A 23,249-nucleotide genomic window follows, 5' to 3' on the forward strand; every position below is an offset into this window, starting at 1 on the left:
CTCCCAGAACAGCTAGAGACACAGGCCGGTAACTGAGGGCCTAGTCGGGGCTGGAGCTGTTAGAGGTTTCAGACAAAAAGATGCAACCAGCTCTCTTTCCCTTTTGTTCCAGCCTGAAGGGTATTTTCTAATTCCTTTCTCCTGTATTTGGTAGCAAAAGCGGAAACATCAAGCAGAAGGGAGAAAGAAAGGAGCGGGAGAGACACATGTGAGAGAAAACAAGCAACGTAGTGCCCTGTGGGATTGCACCTTATTTTAGTAACACCTCTTGGAAGGCTGCCTGCTTAAGTAAAAATAAGAAACACGACACTCAACTAAAATGATTGTCATTTACAGCTTCTCCCTTTAAATAGCCTCAAATGAAAATAAGAAACCCTAACCTCAGCTTTTTAAATCACAATGAAAGGAAAAGAGATGCTTTCCTTTTATGGATTCTTAAACTTTCAGAAAGGGTGCGTTTGTGTCTTGAGCAGGATGGCTGTGTGTGTGTGTGTGTGTGTGTGTGTGTGCGTGTGCGTGTATGCACGTGCGTGTGTGTGCACGTGTGCCCGCGTAGGGAGGAGGCTGAGATCCCGAGGTGTGAGGTTTCACCTAGCAGGCAATGTCAGGACTTCCCATCGGCCAGGTTGTGCTGTATTTGTGAAAAAAGTGAAAAATAAAGTATACTGCATCTCTTCTAAGGGAGACATTATTGTGTTGAGATTGCATAGTACAAAGATTACTTCCCCTTGCTCTGCGATCAGCTAGAATGGAGTCCAGATCCTTGTCCCACTGCTTACTAACCACGAGGCTTGGACATGCTATTAACCCCTCTGAGCCTCAGTCACTTCAGCTGTAAAATGAGAAGGCTGTCTACCTCATGGGATTGTTTTGAACAGCCAATGGAATATTGTATGCGAAGCACTTAATCTGGTAAGGGCACAATAAGTGGTACCTATAGTCATAAGAGTTAGTGCTAATTTGGGGCTTTGTCATTTTTGGCCTATCATTGAGATGATTTTTCAGAAATGTTTACAGAATAAGGAAATGAGGTCTGAGTGCTTTTAGTCAATGATTTAAATGTAACAATTGTTTAATATAATACTATTTCATAACAGGTCACTTTATAATTTATGTGTCTTTATGCTTTCCCTCTTAGGGGACGGATTCTGTTGTTTCACAGAATCTTTGTAAATCTTTAGGCAAACCAAAACTGACATGTTGGTTCCTCCTTATTTCATTGTTCATAATTCTGGTTGTAAGAAAATAAACAATGTTCTAATGCAGGATTCAGCAAACTTTTTCTGTGAAAGACCAGATAGTAAATATTTTTGTCTTGCAGGTCACTGATGATCTCTGTCTCATATTCTTCTTTGTTATTTTTTACAACCCTTTAAAAATGTACAAACCATTCTTAGCTCATATGAAAACCGGTTACTCGTTGAATTTAACCCATGGGCTATAGTTCGCAGACTCCTGCTGTAGTGTAAGTTTGTATTGTTTATTACGAGGGTACTAGTAGTTAACTAGTCCCCTAGTTATAATAAATAAATACTGAAAAAAGAGTGAGAAAATACATTAAGTAAGTAACATGTAAGCGATTCTGATGCTGATTCACACACATGCCGGCTTCAAAAAGACCGTTGATTGCTTGCCTTAATGGAACAGGGCCATTTTCATTGAGAAGCAATGAGCTTAGGTATGATTTTCAGGACTGGAGACCATTCAGCACATTAGTTCTGAACAATATCCTTGTGCTTTGCACAAATTTCTTTCCCCTCCTCAGAGGAGCAGTTTGGATACAGGGTTTTATGGCATCAGGCACAAGTTGCCATTAAAACCCTAAACTGAAAGTCATGTTGCCCTTTATGAAAATGAACAGCTGGTTAGCCCAGACCATTGGCTGCCGTCACATCTATTTGTGTTGTTTACAAGTAGCTTGAATATCCCTTCACGTTGAGGGGCTTTTAGGACATGTTTCAATCACCCAGTGGGAGGGAAATCCTCGTCAGTGATTAGTGTCTCTTTCAGCCCCTGCACCTTCCTTGGCTCCTGCCTCTCTGGACCCAGGAGAAAAATATTCTCCTGGGTGCCATGATCCAGGATTGTCTTGATCTTTTCTTTTCTGACTTGTGTTCCAACATGCTTCCTTGGAAACACCAGTAATGTCTTTTTCCCCAGCTCTTTGCCCTATTGTCGTGCCTATCTTTCTACTTTCCATTGACTACAAAGAGAAAAAGGAGAAATATTTTTAAAACCTATAAAGTACCCCAAAATATTTATCCCTGGATATGCTGAGAGCAGACCATATTCCTGTGTTTTAATCAAGCATGTTTTTGGTGAGTCCTATATTTTATGTTAAAAGAGGCAGGTGGAATCATGACCCACTATCTGAGTAGCACCTTAGCTGAGGTCCTGGTACTCTGTGAGCCAAGCTGGACCAGCAGAGATCCTTTTGGGCGGCTTGGTCTTATTATAACATAGAGTCTGGAGCAAATTAGGGCAAGGAGCTTCCTGTCTTCCTTTTACGCTAAGCCTACACTCGAGCCTGGCCTTTGGCATCTCACCCATCTAATAAGGAATGAAGTCTGGCTCTGGAAGAGCACATTAGTCAGAGAAGAGAAGCAGCTCAAGATAGAGAGAGCCCGAGTGTGTTTGTCCTGGTTGTCCAGGACAGAGCTGGCCTGTGCTTCCTCTCCCAGCTTTCTTGGGGCCCTTTGCTCCAGACATTCTCGGGACAAGGGTTGCACCAAGAGAAAGAGCGCCCTCCAGCCTCCACTCACTGCTTCATTCAGTCATTCATCCACCCAGCACAGATTTATTGAGTAGTTTTCACATGCCAGACACTCTTCTAAGTCCTGGCGACAAAGCAGTGAACATGAAATACAAGGCATCTCATCATTTTACTCCATACTTTGTTCCAAAGATACCACTTTTCCTCAGGCTCTATCTTTGATCACTTACCTTCAGCATTGTGACACCTGTGGGCCAGTGACAAAGGAAAATATCTTTGAACCAGACCAATCCATAGCATGGTCCTTCTTGGAAGGGTTGATAGGGAGGAGTGATGAAAAGGGAGCTGTGAGTTTTTTCTGCCTACAGGCCCTGTTTCTTACCGTGGATGACGATCTCTCATTCTAACCCCCCTCTAGTTCGCAAGAATAGGGGCAGTACTGTGTGTTTTCATCTCCTAACCTCATCTGATCCTATTCTGTTTGCCTGGTCTGGGCTAATTTCCCTTTAACTGCTTTATGGTCTTTAAATGAAGTCTTAGCCTACTGTAGGCCCACCTTGCAGGTGCCATCTCTATCATGTCACTCACCTTGCAGGTGCCATCTCTGTCATGTCATGCGGTCAAAGGTTGTTTTTTTGGGGGTAGGGAGGTTTCTTCTTCACCGGATGTAGACCACCTGTCCCGAGCTTTTGCAAACATGTCCTTTTCTGTTTTGTGGAGGCCCTTTTGGTTTACTTTCTGAGGAAATTTTGTTGAATCCCAGGTTGAACCAATGCTTGTCCTATGTTTGATGTATCCAGGCTTTTCTGTTCTGGTTGATCTACTGTAGGTAATTTTAGAGAGACTTCTGTTCCTCAGTGAAGTCAGATTCCTTGCCATCAGGCCCAGTATCTCTAACTCCCATTCAGATGGGAATGGGCTTTTAATACCCATAAGACAAAATGATGTTTTTTTTCTGTTCTAAAATCAAAATATTCCCAGTACTATTATTTTTTACAGTCATGTGGCTGTAGATTTTTTTTCTCTGGTTGACCTTCTTCTTCTCATGTTCAGATTTGTGGCTGTAGCTCTTCCTCTTGTCCAATAATTCATAATACCTTCCTCAGCACAGTATCAACATGCTTAAAGTGGTATTCTGGAGACATACAGCAGAACTGAAATACTATCCACTCCACATACATCTTCACATCATTAGAAGAGGCTACTCCAGGAAGTGATTTGGGTGGGACCGGTCACTGGAATGTATAGAAAAACAAAGTCAACATTCTTCTTTTTTCCCTAAACCTCACATAACATCATACAATCAAACAAGATCCTGATGTATGGCCTGTAAGGATTCCCCTGAGTATGTGAGTGTCAAACCCTTATTATCCAAATTTTTTATCCCTTTACTGGTCAATCCACCTGTTAAAAAAAAAGTCACATTTTTTATATAACATATTGACCTGAAAGTAGTGAAGTTGTCTATAGTTGTTGGTTAATAAATGCAACAAAATTGACAACTCCCACGTCTATAATTAAATGTGTGAAACTAACAAATGGAAGTAAGAGAGAAAGATTTTTTTTTTTTCTTTACTGGTCATGTTGTGACATCAATTTGTATTAAATAATGAGAGTGAGAACTTAAGAGGATTTGCTTTTCATTATGGTGCAAATTAACATTCAACTACTGATCCGAAATAGATTTGCATAAGAGTTACCACTATCAATAATCATTTAGACTTCATTTTACCCAGATAAATTAGAATCTCTAGTGATAACAAGCAAGACTTTTCCTCTGTATTGCTGAAAAAAGATGAAAATAATAGCTTTTTCTCATAACTGGATCTTATGATTGGACACAAGCCTTGTATATGTGGCTTTCTATATCTGTTCTTAAGTTTCTTTTAAGTGTAAACATGAATTAATGCTTCATGAAACTAAGAAAATAAGATGGAATTCAAAGATGATGGTGGATAGACAAAGGTCAGGGAATCATAGATAGAAAGATACCAAAATATCACCTAGTCCATTCCCCTGTGTGGGATGCACAGTACCTCCAGCTGCTATCATACTTAATTGATCTCTGAGGAAGAGAGAGGAAAAAGATCCTTCAGTAATCTGTTTAAGAGTCCCTTCACTCCTGCCCCAAATACTAGTCCTTCAAACCGTCTTTATAGCGGTAAATTCTTATGTATGTACATAGCTTAAAATAACATATTTGGGGGCTTCCCTGGTGGCGCAGTGGTTGAGAGTCTGCCTGCCAATGCAGGGGACACGGGTTCGAGCCCTGGTTTGGGAAGATCCCACACGCCGCGGAGCAACTAGGCCCGTGAGCCACAACTACTGAGCCTGCGCGTCTGGAGCCTGTGCTCCACAACAAGAGAGGCCGCGACAGTGAGAGGCCCGCGCACCGCGATGAAGAGTGGCCCCCGCTTGCCGCAACTAGAGAAAGCCCTCGCACAGAAACGAAGACCCAACACAGCCATAAATAAAATAAATAAATAAATAAATAAAATTTTAAAAAAATAACATATTTGTTAGAGATGATAGAGGTAACGACAAGAGGTAATCACTATCCTTTATTACCCTGCAAATATGGTATATAGCTGTAATATCAACCACAATCAAAACACCATAGAGTGGGTGTTTCAATAGGCTAGATGCTTTTCTGAGTCTTTTTTAAAGCATCATTCCAATACAATCCATTGCTATTATCTACAAAGAAATAGAGACTCAGAGATGATAAGTAATTTGCCCATTTCCACCGTTTGTAAGGGACAGAGCTCGAACTTAGATCCTCTACTCCAAACCCTCCCTTTTAACCATTCGGATCCTGTATCATTATAGGGTAACTGTGAATCTATTGAAAAACTCTGGTTGGGTCCCCTCTGGTGAGTTTTCTCCTCTCTGAATTAACTATATCCAATTTCTAACAGTTTGTCAGAGTGTCATGTTCTACCATTAGTCGCTAACTGAGATGTATGGTGTATTGTTATTTTAAATCCACACACATCAAGAAAATAGGCCTAATTGGAGGAAATTAAGGTAGTTGCAGCTTCCTGATGATTAAGCACAAGAATTTGTTGCTTGAGGAATTTGTAGAATTTTCTCTTCTGAAAATCTGAAAGCAAAGCACATATAAGGTTTTAACAAACTCTGATTTCGGCAAATGGATGGTTCAGAGTAGGTGATCTCCCTTAGGTATCCCCAGTCCTAACATCCCATAAGTCTGTAACTTCAGATAGGGACTGGATGTTTTAACCTTGCAACGTCCTTTTTAGACTTCTGTTTTTATGCTTGAGTGATTCTTGACTCTCTTTGGTTCAGCTCCACATTCTTGCGTCTCTTTCAAATGGAGATCTCATAAGAGCTATTATTTAACAGGTTCCCAATGCACAATGTAAAGAATTATATACAACTGTGCATTTAGGACCTCAGCAGTCATAGTTCATCAGCACTGTCTGTTCATTCTCCTATTTGATTAAGATTAAACAACAAGACGATATTTCCTCACTGGGTAACATTTTAAAGTGCACTGTGTATGTGACAGATGGGATCTTATAAATGCATTAAGCATGCTTATTTTAATATCTAAGCATATGCAAAAGTCCTAGAAATATTTTACATGCAAATGTCTGGGGCTTTGCAAAGGCCTGTAATAGAAATCCATACTCTGACTTCAAAGCCTTAGTCTCGACAACTAACCACTTGGCTATTTCCAAATCAAATTTCTTCAAACAAATCAAAGGCATTTGTCCTACCCAAGAACCAAGTTCTGCGGCAAATTTGACATTTTAAAATCAAGCTGCTTATTGAGATATTAATGCACTGAAAAAGGCACCCAGAATTTCTTTCAAGGGATGAGAAACACCTTTTTTCATGCTCCAATGACTCAGAAATTTGTCAAAGAGAATTTTATCAAATTTTCTTCACATACACACACACACACACACCTCACCTTTGCAGTAAGAGCCAGCATTTGGAATTTCAGCCCAAGAGAGCTTTCATTTTCTGAAAGGTTATGAGCCCCTGAGATTTCAATCCTTTTGGAGTCATGATCACTGTGTTGCTTCTGAGTTGTTAACAATAACACTGATTAAGAGGAAAAAAGAGAAAAGATCCCGCATACCAATATTAAATGCTTCACAAAGTAGGAATATTTTAAACACCACAGCATTTGTAGTGAGTAGAATAAAGTGCCCAATTTCCCAGGGAGCAGAGCAGAAAAGAAACAAAGAGAACGATCATGGTAAATAACTAACCTTTATCCAGGGCTTCCTGTGTGGAAGGAAGTGTGCCAATGTCTTCACATGCACTGTTTCATTTAATCCACCCAACAGCTCTCCAAGGAGGTACTTTCACTATAGCATTTTTAACTCATGAGGAAACTGCAGTTCAGTGAAATTAAATGACTTGACTGGAGGCACCTAGACAAAATTCAGATAGGGTTTATTCCAAGCCCCTGTTCTTAATTGCTTCACTATGTACTGTCTTCTCTAAGAAAGGAGTGGAACAAGAAGCCCTGGCAAGAAGAGGTATCAGGAAGGAACAGGAAGATCAGGGTGGGCTTCCAATGGACAGTTCTCTAGAGCCCACATGCCAGAGCATACAGGCTAGCTCAGAACCAACACTTAATAAATATTTATTGAATGAGAGACTACATGAATGAATGCAAAACAACGTAAGACAATTTCCAGGCATTCTGGCCTTCAACCCCCACTACTTCCCCAGCCATCCATTCTAGCTCATTCTAACGTCTGTCATTTGTCCATGATTGTGTAACAACCTGGCTTCCACTTCCAGAACCAGTGCTGCACGAATTTGTGAAGAGAGCAAAATGCTTCTGGTTCTTTGCTGGTACCATTATTTCCCCAGCCCATGCTGTCCTTTATGCTGGCTGCTGGCTGTTCAGAACTCAGCAAGCCCAGGGCAAATACCACTTATGGACTTTTTGTGATCATCTTTCTTCTCCTTTCTCTTCCTCCCTGGTCAAAATTTCAAGATTTCTGGAACCAACTGTTTGTTTGCTTATCCGTCTTCCCCCTTTGAACAGTGAGATCTGTAAAGACAGGAGCTGCATCATCATTATATTTCACTGCCCATCATGGTACCTGGAATAAAGAAGCTGTTTAGTCAACATTTGTCATCTCAATTAGTGAATGAATGGATGAATGCTTTCCACTGCAAACCTTATTTATCAAGATCGCAGGGAATTGGGTACTACCACCATTAATAATTGTTATAACAATGTACTTATTTAGAGGTATTACTGTAGGAAGCTTTATGGTTTCCAGAGTTGCAGGTGTATGTGTGTGTTCACACATATATATGTAAATACAATATTTATTGAATACGTACTATGTGCCAGGGCTGTTCTAGCATTGGGGTATACTGTCAACTACTATACAGTCAAAATGCAACTTTTGTTTTCTACCGTCCCTTTACATTTGTTTTTTTGGAGAGGGATTCTCTTTCCCTGCTCCTGGATGAAAATTCTAGTAGGCTCCAGAATTCCTCTGCTCACTCAAGGGTAAAATGGTCCTAAAATGCCTTGAAGTCACAAATACAGTCTCAATTCAGTAATTGTGATTTCCAGTTCTAAGGAATAATCAAAACTCTGAACCTGAGTTAGCATTCAGTCTTCTCCCCTTCCCCAGGTGGAGCCCTGCAGTCTGAGAGGGGACCATGGGCTGAGGCCCTTTCTCTACTCTCCTTTGCTCACCTCTTTTCTCATCTTACAGCTGCTATTTAAGGTCACCTCGGCTCAGGGTTGAACAAGAGGTGGGAGGAAGGTTAAAGGGGATAGTACCACACTATCCTTACTTGGATAGTTCTTACTTGGCTGTTAGTTCTCTGAGCCTGACAGTTGGTTCAAGGTGATCTGCCTGGTTGAGGAAGGTTTCCTGGCTCCTTCAGAGGTTCCCCACTGGGCCCCTTCTTCTGAGGACCCTCATCCTAAGCATGTTCCTAAGCATATTCTAGGCTAGATGGTCTCCTGTGGCTCTTTTCTCAGCCCTTAGGAGCTAGAGGGTACATATGCTGGGTGTGAACCTTCTAGGCAGACATCATCTAGGGATGATGCAAGAAAATCCTACACTTACTCTCTCTCCTATATGACCCACATCTGCTCCATGGGAAACATTCATATCCCTCCCCAGAATGACTCTGGGAGGGGAGGCTGGATAATCAGTGGTTCGTGAGGCATCAGTCCTTTCTAGCTCCTGACCAGGAAACACAGCCCATAGATCTCCCAGTGATTTCTGGCTTTCCGCTCATCAGACTTGGGGTAGAAGTGGGGAGGTGGAGATTTAGGAAAGCAAGAGCCTTCTGATGAAATCCCTTCATTCTTTCTCTTCCTTGCACCAGACTCTAGACCCTCTTGGATTCTCAAAGTGGGGATTAAATTCTAGGATCCAGGAACAGTTTTTTGAAAATCTGCACATGATGGGTTGACCTTGGAAATTCCCATCTATTTTACATTGCAGTCTCTGTAGACACTTCAATTTTTAGCATAATATTTTATATAACATTTTTATACTGTTATATATATATAGTGTGTGTGTGTGTATATATATCTCAAATACGTTGAAAGCTAACAACTTGTGGAATGTAATGATAAAATTATTTTGTCACTTCTCTCTTTATTTTCAGTTTTTCCTCTGCTGCCAGATGAAACCTCAACTTGGATATACCCATGGGTTTTCTGATACCTTTTAAGAAATAAAAATATTCTGGTCACTTTAAGCAACAAAATACTGTCACAATTTGGTACTTGAGATGTCCAGTCCCATGTAACAGTCAAACCTAATTTCATTCAAAATTACAGCCATTCTTTCTCTCCCAGTGGGCCCACAGCCTGGAAATGTGATGCGTTTGGTTCCTTTTTCCTCTCTTCTCTCTGCACTAGCTAGCTGCTATTTATAGACCATTTGGAATTGGAGCAAGAGGTAAGGAGGAGAGGCAAGCTCCTGCATGGCCAGTTCTGCTGTAGGCTGGCCTCATGCTCTCTGGGCCTGGCCTATATTAAAACACTTTTTCTCATTGGACACTTTCATGGCTTCTTCGGAATCCCCCTCCTACCCTCAGTGCTGGGAATTTCCCAGCTGCACAGTTCTCTTGATATAGGCGATGATTCATTTTCCTCTGACTAGTTCGTTACTCCTTCCATAGTCCCAAGGAATTGGAGGGGGGTGGATAAGAGGCCCACCCCCAGCTTCTATTTGATGAGTTTTCCCATCTCAAAAGGACAGAATGGAGCTAACACAACCTCATTCTGGTTCCCTTGCTTACATGGCCTATGTTTAATCTAAGGCACACACTCACACAACTTTTGTCCCAAGAAACTCTGGGAGGCACTTTTCAACTCATTATTGCCACTGAATGTTTGATGCCAGTTCCACTACATCTCCTCTGCTGCAGAGGACAGATACCAAATTTCCAAGAGGTCCTGTGAAAGTCCCTTTCACTTGATTGGCTGTGAAGGGGTAAACACCCCTTTGGGGAAGGGACCTCACGGCATAGCTCATGCTGAAGTTCCCACTCATTCTTTCCTGTCTTAAGCCTCTTATATTCTGTGTAGTTGACCTGCTTAACATCATGTAATTGCTTTTAGTTGTCTCCTTTTCAAATCCTGCAGACTGGTCTGTCTCATAAATCACTTTGGCATCTATTATCTGTGAAAGCGGCGTGTTCAGCCAGAACTTCCAATTTTACATCCTGATATGAATATACAATTTAATGTACACTATCCCATGGCATTTGCAGCATATATTATTATTCCTGTTTGACAGAGGAGTAAACTAAGGTTCAGAGAAGTTAGTAACCTACACTGTGGCTAGTTAGGTTTTCTCACTCCATGACCTTTGCTCTTTCCCTGACAATGAGTTAACCTGTTGCCCTTCTAAGAATGGACTGGAGGCCCAGTGAATTAATGAACAGGAATAATTTTATTGGTGTTCTTTAGGCCTACAAAATTACCAAGAGAGCCTTACACTGGATAAATAAAACACATAATTAATGAGAAGTAAAATAAAGTAGTAGATTTAATGATGCTTTAGAATAAGTAGGCTTAAGTGAGAAAAATAGGCTTACACCAAAAAGAAACAAAAATACAGACCAAAAAATATGAGCTTAGTAAAAATTAAAAAGAAAAAACATTATCTATTATTGCAAATTAGGTATCTGGTTATTTGATGATAAAAACTTAATGTGGTTTGAAAGAAAACTGATCAGCAGTAGCTTATCACCAACACTGAACCCCACCCATGCCATACAAAGTGTCTTAGGAAACCAAGCTACCCTTCATGTTATAACACCATGGTAACACAAGGAAGTAGTTATGCAAACCTAACTTGGGCATGGAAGTAGGCTATGGTATAGGACTACTTAGTGTACAGTATAAGCCACCCTGAGGGAAGTACTGAGCAGGAATCTAGATGGACTCAAAATAAGAGAATGAATAAAGGGGAAACGTGGAGGTTGAATAAATACGTAAGACTAATCAGCACATGGGTTTGGAAGTTTGGGGTACTGCAGATCTGTTGCAGGGTAATGTCATTCATAAGCCATGTTTCATCACCTGTTCTATCAACTAGCTGATTCTCCTGCAAGGAGAGGTCATCTCCTGGGGCCCTGGGATTGTCTGAATTGCCTCTAACCCTACACCCTTACTTCACTCCAAGGGCTGGGCCTGCAAAGGGATGAGTGAGGGATACAGAACAGAGAGTTGACATCTTCTTACGTTTGTTGACATTTTTAAAGTACCACTAGACCTACTTTTATATATCATTTTACTCCCTGTTAAGTTCAATTTTAGATTCTTTTTTTCTACAGTTGCTTATACCATTCAGTAACCTTTCAAAACTGAATGCTGTCTTTGGAAGTAAAGAATGTCTGTTATGAAACGATTTGTGCTGGAAGTTTTTTAAGTGGCTGGAGAGGTAGATGCTGCCGTGTAGAATTGGCAAAGTCCAAAAGACGTGGCCTCGGAGCACACCTAGAGAAACCTAGAAAAACTGGTGAGGGGACAACACTAAAAAATAGCCTTTGGAGTGGGACTTGTACAACAAGGGAATTTAGGGGATACCAGAAGTAGAAAGGTGATCTTGGTTTGAAAGAAAGGCACAAAAACTACCGCTGTCATCTCTTCAGCTCTGGTGTCTCTGCTCAAGCTTATCCTTTGCTCCTGATCTTATGTTAAGATCTCAATGTACTGATTCCTGATTTTGATTATTTCTCAAATGTGCCCTGTTTGACAGCTTCTAGTTTTCTAAAATGTAAGCCTTCTTGGACTGTCTGAAAGGTATGCCTGTCTTCCTGCTTTAAATGAGATAACATATATAGATGTGTTTTCAGCTCTTCAGAATAAAAGACAGTGCAGACATTGGTATGATTTCTGTCTTTTTATTATACAGTTTATTCTGATTTCAAAACATGTTTAACATGTATTGATTTATTTATTTGGTCCACATTGTCCTTTCAACATGTGCATTAAAGAAGAAGAGGTATTGAATTTGGTCATTCAGAACTTTTTCAAATTGATATCAACAGACTTATCAAGAATCTCCACGATCTGAAAATGTTACATATGTGCAGGGCCATTTCCTCAGAGGATATGAGCAGTTTCATGTATATGTCGCACACCTCCAGATTTGTTCCCCTTTCTCATCTCTGCTCAGGCTCTTAGTAGGGTCTATGCTCATATCTCTGTAAATCTCTGCAACTTTATGACATTTTTCAAATAGTAGAATATCTGTCAAAATGTCTTGGTGTTTATCACAACCTTGACTCAATCTTGGTAGTAGGATTTCTGAACGTGTTTCTTGTTCCATTTTCCTAATACATTTCCTATCCATTTTGAGGCCTAAATGATATCTTAACCACATCCTATGCTTTCTAGAATCCATACCACCTTAAATATCTAGAAATCTCATTTCTGACATTCTAATGGAGAATCCTGTTTTTAAGTAAAGTTGCTTTTTTTCTTGGAAGAAATTTTGGTATTATCAAGTCTCTTGAGTTAAGTTTTCTAATCCATTTGTTCATTTACAAACACTCATTGGGTGTGTATTAGAGTTCTTCAGAGAAACAGAACCAAAAAGATAGAATAGATATATACGTATATAAATATATACATATATGATTTATTTTAAGGAATTGGCTCTCCTGGCATGGAGGCTAAGTTCCAAGATCTGCAGTTGGAAACTGGAGACCCAGGGGAGCTAATGATGTAGTTCCAGTCCAAGGGCCTACAGACCCAAGGCCCAAGAAGAGCCAATGTTGAGTCCACAGGCAGGAAAAAAACCAATGTCCCAGCTCAAAGCAGTCAGGCAGGGAGAGTTTCTTCTTACTCAGGGGAAGATCAGTCTTTTATTTCTATCCCAGCCTTCAACTGATAGGGTGGGGCCCACCCACATTAGAGTGGGCAATCTGCTTTACCCAGTCTATCGATTCATGTTCAACCAAATGTTTGGGCACCCTGTGACCCAGTCAAGTTGACATTTAAGATTAACCTTCACAGAGTGCACACTGTGTGTGTGTGCTAGGTACTTACTTAATACACATTTTTATTGGTATTAGAAAATGGAGAGAATAATAGAAAGATTGAATTTTACTATTATTAGAGAAGAGTGATAAAAATTACAGTATCCTTGTCATAATCTTGTTGCATATGAATTAGGTGCTTAAGGGGGGAATTTCTTTCTCTGGCTGGAATGTATGCTATGACTGCCAATGGTGTGAAAAATTTCATGTATTTGTCAGGGTAAGTAATGCTATGTCCTATAACAATCAACCCTTGTACTATGCTAGCTTAAGAAAAAAAGTTATTTCTCACTTTCGTCACAGTCTGTTGAAGGTCAGGAGGCTATCCTAGGTAACTCACATCCAAGTTGTAATATCTAGTTGTAGAACCCTTCCATATGTTTAAATATGGATTTTTAAATCAACATGTATCTCACTGGACTTTGAAAAGGAAAGAGATATAAAATCAACTCCAAACATATATATTTAATTGATTACTGGCTTAGAAGCTGCATAATCTTAGACAAATGATTTTTCTCCATTGATGATCTCTGTGGAACCCAGTGGGAAAGTACTACAAGTTGAGATAGTAAGTTAAACTTTCAACAAGTTTTGTTATTTGAGAGTCCGCCTTTGCAGGGAATTTTGGAAATAGGGACTTTCTGTTAGGATGTAACAGAGGGAGCCCTCCAATTGAGCTTTAGATTCAAGTACCAAACTCTTCACATCAAGCTGGGTAACCTAGGCAATAAGTTAACTACTCTGTGCCTTAATTTCCTATTTTGAAACGTTGGATGTTGGCCACACTGGTATGTCTAAGATCACTTCCAAATCAAAATTTCAACTATTCTAATTGGACAGTCATCCCTTTAGGTTTAAGAATGAGTTCTACTTGGAAGTGAGGGGAGGAAGTGGAAAGATGTGAAACGGTTCCTCTGTCCATATGCAACAATCCATCTGAGATGTAGACAGGTGCTATTCAAATCTTTAAGTCCATGGAGCATCAACTGTGGTCCAAAGAGTGCTTTGTACAAGCAACATTGAGTCCACAGGTCTCACTTACAGAGTATTAGCTGCTTGTCAGTCACAATGTGCCAGAGACTTAGCTGGAAAAGCTGAAGCAGAAGGCAGCTCTGTAACGCTGTCACTACCACAGAGGGACATGGAGAACCCACACCAGGCATTCTGGCTTCTGGTTTGATTTCATTTCTGGATTAGACATCCTTATTTTAATCTTTATGCATTGTTTCAATTTGTTAGCATTGTTATATCTGAGCTTCACACAGAATGCAGATTTGCTCAAATGAATTCCCAAGAACTTGTAGCAGGGGCACTTAGAACAACCCTGGGCAGACCCCAGCTGTGCCTTACACAGGCACGCCACTCTCAAGGAGTCACAAAGACACTGCCACTGAGCCACCCCACCCACGACCACATTGCTACAACCCCAAGAGAAACCACCTGTCTCGAGAGATTTCCTTTCCTGTGAAGCAAGAGGTATAATTAAATTGTGTCCCAACAGTGAAGGTTCCTTAATGATGATGAGCCAAAACTAATTGTATTGATTTGTTTATTACTGGCTTAGGAGGCCCATCAAACAAATGGACTGAGACTATTTCCATATTCTTATCTGTTGGGTAAATGAGAAACAAATGACCTCTCCATATGTCTGCATCCTGAAGTCATTGCCCTTGAAGGCTGACTGCTCTGTGGCCTTAGGTGGGAGCTTTCTCCAATGCTGGGGCCATTCTGCCATCTGCTTTCTTCACATGCGTGAAGAAACGGAAACGTTTGGTACTAGTTCTTTATTTTTAATTTATTTGGGGGGATTCGTTTTTAACAATTACAATTTGGAACCTTACCAAAGGTGTCTGCTTTCTTCAGGGGACCTAGTCAGGAGTATTAATAACCCTAATTCAGGATTCCCTGAGGAAGGGGGAGCTATAATATTGGAATGGCAGGAAATGAGGAGTCATTGACACCACAGAAATTCAAAGAAAGGGACTCTCCAGTTCCTGGAGGGGAATGAGGTGTAACTGTGGGCAGCTTTTGAGGGGGAGGGGGGACAGAGGAAGAAAGTCTGTTGAACCTGAGCCTGTTGGATCTTCTTGGTCTTTGGGAGCAGAGCTGTCGTCCAGTCTGTTGCTCCATAAATTAAGAGAAATGAAGCAGAATAGAGGAGAGTTCTGAAGAGGGCCATGGTAGTGTCCAAGACTGGAAAATTTGGGCCCAGGTGGAAAAAGATAAAAGAAATGGTATTGTTTAGCCTCAAAAGCATGAAGCCAAACCATAGATGGGAGGTTAATCTGTGACTGTTTGCCTTCACTGAGGTGAAGGAACAAAACTAAGCCTGATCCTTGTAAAAGATTTAGGTGATACAGAAAGAAAACTAACATTTATTGAGTTCACATTCTGCTCCAGTTACTCTGCTAATAGCCTTACATGTGTTGTCTCTTGAATTCTCCCCCCCTACCCCAGCAGGTAGGCATTCATGTCCCATTTTAGAGAGGAGGCAGCTAGGGGTCAGAGAATTTAAGTAACTTGCCTAATGGTACCCAGCTAGGGTCGGTAGATTCAAAGCCAAGATCGTCCACATCAAAGCCCATAATCTTAGGGGATGAATACTGATCTCTGTTTCTTCTTCTTCATGTTTCCAATAGAAGACAAGGGAGTTCCTATCAGCACCTCTTCAACGTGGGCAATATTTTTTAAAAATGACCCTTCTTTCCTCTCTCTCAGTGTCCTCACTCTCCCCAAGGGAGGGCCTCATCTGAAAGGGGAGAATGCAGAAAGCCTGAGTGTCTTTGACCAGGCTGGTCAAGGGCAAGACGACAACAAACCCTTTGGCTGAGTTCTCTCATGCCCTGTGCACCAGTCTGTCCCACTCTGAGGGCTTTGCCCCTGTGACTCCATGCAGTAAACAGGCCACACAAGAGCTGCTTCTGGCAGCCCAACCAGGGCGCTGCCCTCTTGGTCTCTGCATTTCTGCTTGTACCTGGTGGCTAAGTCAGAGCAGTGAGGTCCCAAGAGAAGGTGGTAAGAAGTCCTTCCACAGTCTCCAATGCTTTTTATCACCCATAAAGCTGATGCTCTACTGTAATCACCAAACAGCTTGTTCTTTCTGTTCTCCATTGGTTAGAACCCCTATGATACAAAGAGTAAGTCGTTAGTGGGTTAGTGTCTTAAGTGTCTATCAACAGATGAATGGGTAAAGAAGATGTGGTGTGTACACACACACACGCACACACAATGGAATACTCTCAGCCATAAAAATGAATGGAATAATGCCATTTGCAGCAACATGGATGGACTTGGAGGGCATTATGCTAATTGAAATGTCAGACAGAGAAAGACAAACACTGTATGATATCACTTATGTGTGGAATCTAAAAAATAGAACAAACTAGTGAATATAACAAAAAAGAAGCAAACTCACAGATACAGAGAACAAAGTAGTGGTTACCAGTGGGGGGGGGGTTTACAATATAGGGGTGGGAGAGTGGGAGGCACAAACTGTTGGATGTAAGATAGGCTCAAGGATATATTGTACAAAATGGGGAAGATAGCCAATATTTTGTAACAACTGTAAATGGAAAGTAACCTTTAAAATTATATAAAAAATTTAAATTTTTAGAAATAAATTTAAAAAAAAGAGTAAGTGGTTAGGTTTTTTCCTAACCACCAGTCTCCATGACTGACAAGACACTTAAGGAACTTTCTGAATGTGAGGGTCATTAAGATGATCTGATAGCTTACAGTATCTGGGATGGTTTGGTGGAGCTTTGATCAACAAGAGAAAGAAGCTTTCATAAAATCCTCTCTTTGCCTTGCTTGAAATTTATATAGTTGATCACACAAATTTGAATTACTTTTTCCTAGTTCAAGTGTTTATTTTTGAGGAATTCAGTTTCTAAAAATCCATCACATTTCGTCCTTCATTTGCAGATCTAAACTACTTTACCATTCATGGACACTGTGTAGGGTGGAGAGCCTTTGATAAACTTTGCCTCATTCAGTTCTCAGGACAGCAGAGAAAAACAGAGGGAGACAGATGATAAAGTTTCCTCTCTGTAGAGGTAGAAAATTACTGAAGTTTATGTGACTTGTCCAAAATTGCTTTCCCAGTAAGTGACTAGAATGAGATTCTGACTGCTTTTCTGTGTTCTGATACATTAACCAGCTGGCATTAAAATATAACAGCCCTTCACAACAGACTCTGTAAGAAAAGCAATTGATAAATTTGATTACTTAAGAATATAAATCTTCTGGATAGCAATATTGATTAATTAATTAAACAGCATAAAAAGATAAATAACAGATGGAGTAATTTGCCCCACTTAACAGATAAAGGATTAATTTCCTTAATATGCAACAAGCTCTTTACATATCAGTATGAAAAATATAAACAACAGGAGCCAAAAAAAAAAAAAATAGGCAAAGAAGAAGACATAGAATTGGTCAATGATCAAGAAAAGATGCTTAAACATATATAAAGAAGTACCACTGAGATATTATTTTTTACTAATGGGCAATAATTTTAAAGTTTGATGATAGAAAACATTGATGAGGGTATAGGGAAAAACTTTAGGTGGGGAAGGAATTTGAAACAGCTTTTCTGGAGGGCATTTTGGCAATATTTATGATCACCTCTTAATAATGCTCATAATATCTGGTAGAGTGTGAAGGTAGAGCCCCAGTACTGGAAATAAAATGTACAGAAAACCCAGAGAATATGTTTTCTAGCCTCTCAGCTCCCTTGTCAGACTACACAGAGTTCAGCTCAGATGAAAACCAGGGAGCCTCTGCTCTAATCTCCTTTTCTATGTCCTCTCTTACCTCCTCTTTCCATGGTTTTTCCCTCGTCAGATGGTCTTTTTATCTTTTGAGTCATTCTCCAGATTTGCAGCTCCCAGAGTCTCAGTTCTGTTAGGTCCTCCCCTAGTGGGGTCCTGCTGTGTGCTGGGCTTAATGGAGGGGAAGGGGCCCTATGGACTTCAGAGTGAAAATATGTAAGATAATAAAGCATTTCCCTTGCTGATTTTGACCGCCACGTACAGTGTAACAAAAATGCACTATACTAATGGAACTCCTCCTTGTGAGGAAGAAAGAAAATAAAGGAGGAATAGAAAATTCTATTCAACTATAATATAAATTGACCCAGAAATTACACTTGGAGGAATTTATTCCATAGACATATTTGCAAGAGTGCATGAAGACACATTTGAGGAAACTGATTGCAATCTTGTTTGTAATTGCAGAACATAAAATATAAATGCCATCATAGACAAATGGGAAAATAAACCATGGTGCACCTCTGTTATAGAATGCCAGGCAGCCCTCAAGAATGGAGTAGATCTTCCATTATGCTCTCATAGAAAGTTGCCTAGAATAGAAAGCAGTCTCATATTCTTCAATGTGAGGATTCTTTTTTAAAGGCTTTGGTTACTTAAAATGTATATGCTTTAATGTTATAAATAGAATAGTCAAATGTCTACTTATATTTAATTTATTAATCTAATTACACATTCACATTTAAGATCACATAATTGCTTTGGAAATGTTTCCACTTTCTGCATTTCTTGAATCAGTATTATTTAAATTATTTAAATATTAAACAAACTGGATTTCCTTTCTGTGCCATCTAACATATAATTTTCAGAGTACGTTTCACTTATTTCCATCTGTTACTTGAGATGCAACATTTGTTGGCCCACATATGACGCTCTCACTAGAAATTTTATCCTAAACCACAAGTTCCCATTCACATAACATCAGGAAAATTGTTTTACTATCACTCATTCTGTAAGGGTATATGTGGGGTTTCACAGCACAACTACTTATTCTGTTGTTTATTAAAAGATCTTTGAAAGGCTTGTTTACACAATGTCAAGCTTGAAATTTTGAGTTCTTGCACTCAGGAATAAAAACTAATCTGATCAATTGATCAATTTCTTTGCCCCCCTTTTAAGCAATTCCGTCAGGAAACCTCAATAAGCATTCAGAATTACGGTTGAATGACGTTGTTGTAGGCTGATGCATCTTTCCCAAAAAACAATCTTTTGTTCAAAATTAAGTAATGAGAAAACAAACTTATGGTTACCAAAGGGGAAATGTGGCAGGGGGAGGGATAAATGAGGAGTTTGGGATTAACATATACACACTACTATATATAAAATTGATAATAAACATGGATCTACTGTATAGCACAGGAAAGTCTACTCAATATTCTGCAATAACCTGTATGGGAAAAAAAAAATCTGAAAAAGAATGGTTATATGTATATGTATAACTGAATCACTTTGCTGTACACCTGAAATTAACACAACATTGTAAATCAACTATACTCCAATATAAAATAAAAATTAAATTAAAAAATTAAGTAATGAGGAAAGCTCTCCATGATCTGAGAGACATTGTAAGAACCCCAAAATAATTATCCTTCTTTCCTAAAGGATAATTTTGGGAAAGTAATTTCATCTTTTACTCAGGCATCTTTTACTCATCTTTTATGGAATGTATATAGATGTGGGAAAATATCCAAGATATATTTTGAACTAAAGGAACAGGTTGCAGAATAGTATTTACAGTGAACCCATTTATACAAAATAAAAAGGCAATACTAGTAAATATTATCTCTAATTATACGTGGCATGTATTGATAAACCTTTCCTGGAATAATATGCAGTGATTACTACTAGGGTAGAGGGGGGAGGACCCCAGGAGGAGGAGGAAGACACATATTTTTCTCTTTTTCCCTTGTCCTAGTGTTGGCAGTAATGTATTAAATGGAAATTAGTTTAAAATGCACTCCTTTTCTTTTCCTCCCTGCCTCCTCATCCAAGCCATTTCTCATTTGGATTTCTGCTTGCTATTACCTTGGGCCAAATTAAACTACTGACCTCCTGGTGGAAAAGGCCAGAGCCTGTTCGATGATTCCAGCCTCTTTCCCATCCATTCTCTACTGCAGACACTCCCAAAGCCCTGGGCATGCTCCATCTATAATTTGTAAATCCCCAGATATATACATGATGCTTTATAAGGCAAATCTTTCAGAAGGCAAGGTCCTTATCCCAAGAGATTATGCTCTAAGTCACACAAAAACAAACACCAGGGAGACTAAATCATTTTGTTGAGCTGAAACAGAAGGAGAGTCAGTTTAGGGAAAATTGACTGAAGGAAACAAATTTTATGAGGTGAGTAGAGGAAAAGAAAAGAACAAAATATGCTTATGAACAAGCTAAATACAACTTTTCCAAATTAATGAAACCAAAGATTGAGAAGCAGGATATCCAGGGACCCTAAATGAGTAAACCTCAAGATGTAGAACGGGGAACAAAGCTACGGAGGCTTCGACAGGAGAACAAAGGGGAAAGGCAGCGCACATTTAATGAGTGCATACTATGAAATAGCAGCCCTGTTGCTTCAGTTTGAGAATCCCTGGCTCAGACGCCTAAACAATAGAAGTTTCTTTTCCTCATATAACAAGCAGACTGAATATAGGGAGCTGCTGAAGTTGATTCAGCCAATCAATGAAATCAGAGCTCCTGATCATTTCAGCATCTCTCTGATACTTTTGCCCTCCCCAGCATTCCCACACTCTGAAATGTCAGTGTTAAGCGTCACATCCTCCCACGATCCACTTCCAAGCCTTGAGACAAAGGGTGACAAAGGGCAGTGTTTCTCCACCTGTGACTCTCTTATCCAGGAACAATATCGTTCTCAGAACCCCTCCCCCAACAGTTTCCCCTCACATCTCCTTAGCCATAGCTGTGTCACATGCTCACCCTATTCCAAGGATTGCATCCACATTTCTGAGATCAAGGGATCTCTTCCTGATACCTAAAGAAAAATCAGAGTTCTGTTAGCAAGTAAGAAAAGGTGATGGTCTTTGGGGAAGTGACCAGCAATGTCTGACACATTAATCTTCTCAAATAACCTTTTGAGGTAAGTATTATTATTGCCATTAGTATTAGTTTTCTAGGGCTATCATACCAAATTACCACAAAGTGGGTGGCTTAAACAACAGAAATTTCTTGTTTCATAGTTCTGGAGGCTACAAGTCCAAAATTAGGGTGTTGGAGGACTTCAAAGGAAGGATCTCTTCCAGCTCTTTCTCTTTGGCTTGTAGATGGCTTTTTTTTTTTTTTTCCTGATGTCTCTTCACATCGTCTACCTTCTATGCTTACCTCTGTGTCCACATTTCCCCTTTTTATAAGGGTACCAGTTATATTGTACTAGGGCCCACCTAAATGGGCCCTAGTAAATCATTTTAACTTGATTACCCCTGTAAAGACTTTATTTCCAAATAAGTTCACATTCTGAGGTACTGGAGGTTAGGACTTCAACATATGAATTTTAGGAGGGCACAATTCAATCTATAACACCATTGTACAGAAGAAACTGAGGCCAGTAAAGATTAGATAACTTGCCCAACACCACAATAGCTCCAAACCTAGCTCTTTTTTTTTTTTACAATAAATTTGTGTTCTTCCCACCATAACACATGCAAGCAAAAGTTAATGAATGAAAAATAGTGAGTGAATAATATTGTGATATTTCTAATGTATAAGACAGAATATAGGAATATTATATGGTTATGTTAAAAAAAAACATTCTCAGCTAAAACATTTGAATCTGTATCTGAGCATAGACAAAATTTAAATTACACTTACAGGCCAGATAACATGAAACAGACATGAAGTTAAGTATGCTTTAAGCTCTATACACTAAAATAAATGAAGCCAGCAGAAGAATTCAAGGAAGTGGGGCAGAAAGAATAACTGGCCCATCGAACACTATCGGCAAGCAGGAGTTGCTAATGGAGAAGCCATTCAATGGTGCCTTAATTACATTTGCAAAGATCCTTATTTTATATAAGGTCACATTCTGAGGTTCCAGGTGGACATAATTTTGGAAGGTCACAATTCAACCCACTACAGTATTGACTGAATGTCTGGGGGAATAAATGAATTAATATTCAGTGTGGCTTCACTATTTAGTGTGAGGATTTATACGTTTATACTACAAGAAACTAACCTGTTTATTGAATTATACAGAAATGTAAATACAGATCAAACATACAGGTAGCATAGGAAACCCAGAAATGGATGTTTAAGGAACATTTAGATATTTGTGTTCGAGAGTAACACCATCATATCTTGGGCCTTCATTGTGTGGAGCCTTACAGTTGACAGAACCTAACATAACTGTGGTCAGTAGCATAATAGATCATATTACAGTGAGCTTTTACTATTGCTGGAGTTATATTCACAACTTGAGTGTCTCTAAACTATTAAGTAGTACTATAAATATTGCTATTTTTAAAAGATTTAGACTGTAGAAATGTATTCTGATGTGGAAAGCCTTTTAATAGGATCATGCCACCACCATTTTTTTCTAGCATATTTCAGGTGTGGCCTTGTTCAGTGATAGATCAGAAGCTTCTAGTACTTCTCTCTTATCTTGTAATTTCACATTTGAAACCCAACATGACCAGCAAGGAGGTGGTATCATTACACCATAGTCCTACTAAACAGAAAGCAATTCTCTATCGGATAATGGGGCTAAATATTTTCTGGTACCTAGTAGAAGCATTATTATTTTAGGTAGTGATGTGCTAATTAGCATACTTAGGCCAAAAAATGGACAGCCAAAACTATTATTGAAAAACTCAGGATAATATTTAGACATGTAATCAAACTAGAGCTGTCTTATATCGTGAATTATTGACACCACAGGGTGGTCATTCTTCACTTTATAAATAGATCCAAGTACAACCTAAACTGGCAAGACTCAGTCAGCCTAATTTGAGAATTTCATTTCCAAAGAGGCAAAGACTTCAAGAAGTTTAGATGTAGCATCACCTCTACATCCCCCGAGAAGCAGAGCTAGTCCCTCTGTCTGTACATTACTTGAAATGCAGCACCATATATTAAAAACACTGAAAATAGAGCTCAGAATGGAGGGCTTTAGACTGCACGATCATGAATATTTCACCTTTGCTGATCTTAACAATCAGAAATAATTTTAAAAT

At 39.5% G+C, this 23,249-nt stretch overlaps 1 protein-coding gene across 5 annotated transcripts in view; it reads left to right on the top strand.

Moving 5' to 3' along the window:
* Positions 1-23,249, top strand: part of ST6GALNAC3 (ST6 N-acetylgalactosaminide alpha-2,6-sialyltransferase 3) — a 567,689-nt gene that overhangs the window by 411,743 nt on the left and 132,697 nt on the right. Inside the window, exon 4 of one of the 5 annotated variants that reach the window (XM_059899455.1) lies at positions 9,347-9,429. The exons of the other annotated variants lie outside the window; for them this stretch is intronic. Coding sequence (XP_059755438.1) covers positions 9,347-9,368 — 22 coding nt within the window. The 3' untranslated portion in view covers positions 9,369-9,429. Of the gene's footprint in view, positions 1-9,346; positions 9,430-23,249 lie in introns of those variants that run through there. 5 annotated transcript variants of the gene reach the window in all.

The sequence above is a fragment of the Balaenoptera ricei genome, chromosome 1, assembly GCF_028023285.1.
Source record: "Balaenoptera ricei isolate mBalRic1 chromosome 1, mBalRic1.hap2, whole genome shotgun sequence".
Taxonomy (NCBI): domain Eukaryota; kingdom Metazoa; phylum Chordata; class Mammalia; order Artiodactyla; family Balaenopteridae; genus Balaenoptera; species Balaenoptera ricei.